General features: G+C 39.9%; 1 protein-coding gene across 1 annotated transcript in view; it reads left to right on the top strand.

Annotated features, from left to right (window-relative positions):
• Window positions 1-6,822, top strand: part of Aplf (aprataxin and PNKP like factor) — a 53,679-nt gene that overhangs the window by 6,503 nt on the left and 40,354 nt on the right. The window contains exon 2 of the mRNA XM_050165454.1: window positions 2,661-2,732. Within this exon, the coding sequence (XP_050021411.1) occupies window positions 2,661-2,732 (72 nt within the window). The remainder of the gene's footprint in view (window positions 1-2,660; window positions 2,733-6,822) is intronic.

Genomic DNA, 6,822 nt, shown 5'->3' with positions numbered 1-6,822 from the left:
GCCTGCATAGCTAGTCTGCGGGTGCCTGCATTGCTCGTCTCCCCTATTAACTTTTAAGGGCGAATTGTTACTCTAAGGGTTAACAATGGCTTGTTGACCTACAAAGCTTACAGTATTTGCAGCACTGTATGGCCCATTACAGAAAAGGTTGGTCAATCCAGTGCCCCTCCCCCACACCCCAAGTTAATTCTTTTATCCCCTGACCTCTTCTGCAGGGCTGGTTGACCTTACCTGATAATAGCAGTCCTTTGGGTAATATCAGTAGCCAACCCTTAAGTAGTCTGGGTAGCAAACCAGTCATTGGCTAAAGAGATTTCTAATTTAATCCTTTCAAAGCTTTTGAGTCAGTCACTTTTTACTAGCCTGGTTCAGATGAGAAAGCTGGACTATAAACTGGTCATTAAAAGTTGATACACAAGCCGGGCGATGGTGGCGCATGCCTTTAATCCCAGCACTAGGGAGGCAGAGGCAGGCGGATCTCTGTGAGTTCGAGATCAGCCTGGTCTACAGAGCTAGTTCCAGGACAGGCTCCAAAGCTACAGAGAAACCCTGTCTGGAAAAACCAAAAAAAAAAAAAACCCAAAAAAGTTGGTACACACACACACACACACACACACACACACACACAAATGGCCATAAGCTCTATATTCTGTACCCTCTTTGGGAAGATTAGGAACCAGACATTTGCAGATTTCACTATGAAGTTGTATTTGTTAGTATTTAACCATTTGGCTGTTCCTGTCTTTCTCCAGCATGTTAGCTAAAGGGTTTTGGAATCTCTGTTTCCTGGTTGTTGATATGGTTTTTTTTTTTTTCCCTAGCTGTTGATCTCTTTGATTTTTTGGAGGATGTGTTTCGAATTTAGGTTATTTCAAATGTATTTGTTTTAAAGACAGGATCTCACTACATAGCCCAGCCTGCCCTTAAACTTATAATTTTCCTGCCTCACTCTCAAGAGCTGGGGTTACAGGCATGCAGCTCTGTACCCAAGAAAACTTTTAAGCCAAGAGACATTTGTAATGGAATAAACCATGTGCCCACTAGAGGTCACACTATACTTTTGTATTATTCAAAACAGCCCATTCTTCCTAGAGTTTAGCCTGGGCGATCTGTTCCTGCTGATGGATAGTGTAAAAAGAGGAGCAGCCTTGGTGGACTCCTAGAGGAACCTTCCTTGTGGTTTTCTCACGACATTCCCCCGACAGCTAGAGTCCATCTGTGGTGAAGTGACGATGAGATCTTGATCCTCACAATAAAAACAGGAGTAGTTGCATTGCTGTGACTGCTTCTGAATGATTTTATTTAGGCATTGTCCTAGTCATTTCTTCCTCTCACTTTTTACTAGTAAGAATAAGGACTTTGAACACTGCGTGCTCTGAGTGTGACTGCCTGAGTTTCTTAAAGCTCCTGGCTTTCAGTGTCCAGGTATGCAGAGTGAATAAGAGCTGCGGCAGCACACGGCGAGTCCTGGTGTGGAGCTCGGCATGGAGCTTTGTATTCAAACTGCTGCTGGATCTGTCCACTCAGGAACACATCACAAACCATGGCGGAGTCTGTAAACTTCTATTTTTTTTTAAAAAAATTAGAATATTTGCTTCTTTGAAATAGCCATATTTTAAATGAGGTTTTGGAGATATTTTTCCTAGAGTTTTTTAAGTGAACTGTTTTCTGAAATAATCGCGTGTGGGTCCTCACTGTGGCGTGGCCCTGTACGTTCAGAGTCGTGTCATCAGCGTGGAAGTGCTACATGATTTTAAAGGATGAGTACTGATTTGTGACAGTTTCAATGGCTTTGCAGGCTCAGTAGTTTTAATTTTATCTATACATTGCTATAGCATGCTCAGAGGGATAATGTTGACCCTGCTATATGTAATGCTAGACCTCAAGTATTTGATAGTAGGTAAACTAATCGTAAGACAGGTCATATAATCATAATGTTGTATAGGTGTTGCTTAGGATGTTTTTTTTTATCATGTACCAGTCAAGGGATAAACAAGTTATTCTCAACTATTATGTTTACAGTGAGGTGGGAAGGAGGATCATTTGAGCATTTATGATAGAAGCAGTTTTGAACTTTGGTGTGGGTAAATAATTGTGAGTGTAAATTGACCACTGTTAACTCCAAACAGGAAGTAATTGTACTCAAGACATAGATGCAGATCTCTTCTTCACTGTGAATGCTTGGCTTGGGCTGCTTCCCTTCTGCCTTCTTACTGTTTAACTGCCACACATGGCCCCAGAACAGGAATGAGGTTGTTCAACCTGTGTCTGCCTAAATTGTGGCCACACCCTTCACATTTATCACTTAACATTTATGACAAGCTGAATTTTTATGTTGGAAATATTTCCTAACTGGTACATTTTTCTTATTTGTTAGATTTTACTGGTAGGAATCCTTTCTAGGTAGGTTTCATGTGTAGGAATTGTGAGGGTTTGGGGATATGTAGATTCCAGGCTTTTTGGTAGTCATTTACTCTTTCCTGACTTTGCTAAGTCCCTTCTTCTCTTCACTGTTTGTGTTAAATGAGAGCAAGTATCTGACAAGTAGTTACTGAGTTAATAATATATTTGATATCTAGCTTACTGACTTCATAGGTGTTGCTAAGGGTTTTGTTTATCTTTTCAGGAGGTGGCTAAATTTGACATGTTTTTCCTTGTAGATAACAGACAAAAGAGTTTCCAGAAGACATGCCATTCTAGAGGTGGTGGATAATCAGCTTCGAATCAAACCAGTGAGTTTATCGATCCATTTTAACCCTTTGCCTCTTGCCTTCTAACATCTGGTTAGAGATTCCTATTTAAGGTTTGGAAATAGGTGATGTGAGAGTGTCATCTATCTGTTGCTTTCATTGGTTAATTAATAAAGAAACTGCTTGGCCTTTGATAGGCCAGCCCTTAGGTGGATGGAGTAGACAGAACAGAATTCTGGGAGAAAGAAAGCTGAGTCAGACAGTCGCCATGATTCTCCCACTCGACACAGACGCAGGTTAAGATCTTCCCTGGTAAGTTATCTCGTGGTGCTACACACATTATTAGAAATGGGTTAAAGCAAGATGTGAGAGTTAGCCAGTAAGAGGCTAAAACTAATGGGACAAGCAGTGTTTAAAAGAATACAGTTTGTGGGTTGTTATCTCGGGTAAAGCTAGCCATGTGGGAGCAGAGTGGCGGGAAGCGGCCCACAGCTCCATATTACAAATAGGGAATTTATGTCAGAACCCATTTGTCTCATACTTGCAAGGGAAATCTAAATAGTAAACTGTGTTTCTCGTAGCACAGAGCTGAATTTGAGTGGTTAGAGTTAATGGAAGATGAGTGCCTGTGTGTAAATTGTACTTTTGTTCATAACTGGATATGCCGAGTAATTCCCATAGAAATACCTGTAACATGGATAATGAAGAACACTTCCTGTGTGAGAGCCTGAGCTCTGATCCCTAGTGCACACCTGAAAGGCTTTGTGTGGTGGTTTGTAAGAAAATGGCCCCTAAAAATGGCACTATTAGGAGGTATGGTCTTGTTGGAGTAGGTGTAGTCTTGTTGGAGGAAGTATGTCACTGCATAGGCAGGCTTTGAGGTCTCATATATGCTCAAGATACCGTTCAGTGTCTCAGTCTACTTCCTGTTGCCTGCATATCAACATGTAGCAGCTCCTTTTCCAGCACCATGTCTGCCTGCATGCTGCCATGCTCCCCACCATGATGATAATGGATGGAACCTCTGAACTGTAAGCTGCCACCTCAGTTAAATGTTTTCCTTTGTAAGAGTTGTTATGATCATGGTGGCCCTTCACATCAATAGAAAGCCTAACTAAGAGACCATGTGTGTCTGTAACCATAGTATACCCGCTGCTTGCTGGCCATCTGGCCTAGCTAAAAATGCATGATTCCTAGTGAGAGACTCTTTCTCAAGAGAATAGAGAAGAATGTGATAAGACACCTGAGGTCTTCCTCCTGCCTCCAAGGGACGTGTGCAATGTTCCCCTCTCCCAAACCAAAGAATGCCTGTAACTATATAATGTGGAGTTTTATGGGGACAGATGAGGTAGTAAGTAAATTCACTCAGTGTTAGAGGATTTTTATCAACACATTTCTATGGTTCTTTGTATAGAAGTGAGTATTTGTAAATTGTAGAATTTATTCTATTTCATTTGAAGCATTAATCCTTTGCTCTACAGCCTGAGCATCAGTGTTTTGCTGGGGTGATCCTGAGACTCTGTAACTATTCTCTTTCAGTTGCAAACTCCATTGTATAGAGAATGAGTTGTGTGTATGAGGCCCCATTTACTTTGGAGTATTTTATTTGTAGTGAAATAAATATTATGGAATTAAATCCACTGACTTATGACATTTAAGCCATTTTGTATTTTCACCCCCATCTGGCTTGTGCTCTGCTTCTGAGCTATACCCTATCCCTGTGATTTCTATATTACTGTTGTTGTATAAGTCATTGCTTCAACTTATACAGGTTTTAAAAAAAAAACTATTTCCTTCTATTATTCTATAGTGAACTGTTGTGGCAATAATAGCCCTTTAAATTAATAATGGGAAAACTTTTAAGTAGAACTGAATTCACTCCATCTCAACCCTGAATAAATAACATTGAAAGCTTTGCATGTTCTCATGTTGTGCTGAGTGCTGTGACAATGTGTCAGTGTCACAGTCAGCCCTCTGGGGTGCAGCAGTTGTGCGTCTCTGGATCTTCGCTTTCTTATTTTCCTTAGTTGAGATCACTTAAGCTTGTTGAATATGAGGAGATGTACTCACTTTGTGTCTCTGGTATTTACTGTAATGCTGTATCAGGTTCTTAGCATAGTTGAATGCATGAGTCAGTGCTGTGATGAGAAATATAATGTGGAGTTTCTGGAAGTGGATATATCATAGGTTTTTATAAAAGTGCTTATTTTTAGTACCCAATTTCTAATGCCCTTCTAATGAATTACCATGGCCCAGAATAAAGGAATTTGCTGTTCCTGAAGCACCTCTAGGGAAGGAGTAAGGGGTATGTTTGCTCCTGTTTCTGTAGAATGTTATTTGTTTAGGTTATTAAAACACCTTAAATGCTATATCCTGTAGATCTCTGAAGTGTTTGAAGACCGTCTGTCTAAAATAACTCTGTTTGACCTTGAAAACATACTTAATATGACTATAAGTTAGATTGGTGTAGATAACTAACTACTAACTGCATTTCTGTATCATCCTAAATTGTTTCTAATAATAGCTTTCAGTGACTAGAACTTTACGCTACATTTTTAACTGAGCTGCGTAGGTATAATACCTTAAACAAGAGTAGAAACATAGATACAGTATATTGTTACAAAAATAACCTTAAATTTCTATCAATATACAAAAATACATTAAGAGTAGAAGCATAGTATAGCATGTTGTGACAAAAATAACAAATTTGTATCTATATACCAAAATCCATACCAGTGTAAAATATTTACGGTTAATAGTTGTTTATTAATTTAAAAGTAGATTCAGTAATCTACCCTTTTATCTTCCTATATCCCCCTTTTAAAACCTTCTAGAAAGAGATCCCTTAGTCTAACTTCCTTGCTTTAGTTTCCTCCCTTTCCAATAACAACTTGTAATCAACCCCCCAAACAGTGATCCATAATCCACTGAATGGCTGAAAACCACCCACCCCACCTCTTGGGAATGTGGGCATCATGTTCTTAGAATTACTTCCTGTGGTCTGGGGCTGGGGAATGTCTGTGTGACAGCATCTTTGGAGGACCCTGAGAAACTGAGGCAATGGAAGTCCTGGGAGAGCTAGCTGCTGTCCAGTCCCAGTGTGAGGGGAAAGTGCAGGGCTCCTCTGAAGTCCTGTCTGGACTAGTCTGTGAGGCCATACCATTTCAGCTAATCACCTTGAAACTGTCCCGAGCAGTTTGTAGTTCAAAGCTGATATTTGGATGATGTTTGTCAGCTTAGTGGTGTTACCACAGTCCCGGTGGAATCATCATTGCAGGGCCCCATCATCTTCTTGGAAACCTCAAAGGTCACTGCTGGGGATGGCCACAGTTCACTGCAGAAAACTTAAACATTTTAAATGTTATTTGCAGCAGATCTCTGACAGGTTAAAGGACTTTGTTGATCTGCATTCATTAGTCCAGTGCTGACCTTTGCCATAGGTTCTGCACACTCCATAAGGTTGGGGCTGTCTGTTTGGATCATCTCTAGAAGAAACATTGTTTCTAGGAATGCCTGGCCTACAGTGCCTTTTCAGGTGATCTTGTCTACCACAATTAAAAAGCTGACCTTTTGATTTTTCTTAAAATTTTTAGAAATCATATCTTCTATCCAAATAGTGTTGCAAGTGTGAGATCCAGCGTCAGCTGTATTTTGGATCCATTCATCCATGGGTGCTGTCTTGTCCTTTTGCATTCTGGATCAGCACTCAGTCTTGTTAATGTTATAACTCTGTTGTTTGTGCATCTTTGCTTTTGCTTCAAATGATAGCTGAAAATTTTTAGGTGACAGAACATGAAGTAAGTGTTTCTATTTATGAATGAGTTGATCAGGATAATTACAAAAATTAAATAAATCTCGTGTTTTCTCTTTATTTTTTTTACTCAATGCTGAAAACTCCTCTGAACAAAATTTAGTTGCCATTAAATTTTAATGTATTAAAAATAGGTTGTGGGCTGGAGAGATGGCTTAGAGGTTAAGAGCACTGGCTGTTCTTCTAGAGGTCTGAGTTCAATTCCCAGCAACCACATGGTGGCTCACAACCATCTGATCTGGTGCCCTCTTCTGGCCTGCAGGGATACATGCAGGCAGAACACTGAATACATAATAAACTAATAAATAATAAATAAAAATT

Source organism: Alexandromys fortis, unplaced genomic scaffold, assembly GCF_014885135.2.
Source record: "Alexandromys fortis isolate MF-2015 unplaced genomic scaffold, M_Fortis_MF-2015_v1.1 scaffold_158, whole genome shotgun sequence".
Classification (NCBI taxonomy): Eukaryota; Metazoa; Chordata; class Mammalia; order Rodentia; family Cricetidae; genus Alexandromys; species Alexandromys fortis.
The sequence above is the reverse complement of the archived record's forward strand: the minus strand, read 5'-3'. Positions and strand labels throughout refer to the sequence as shown.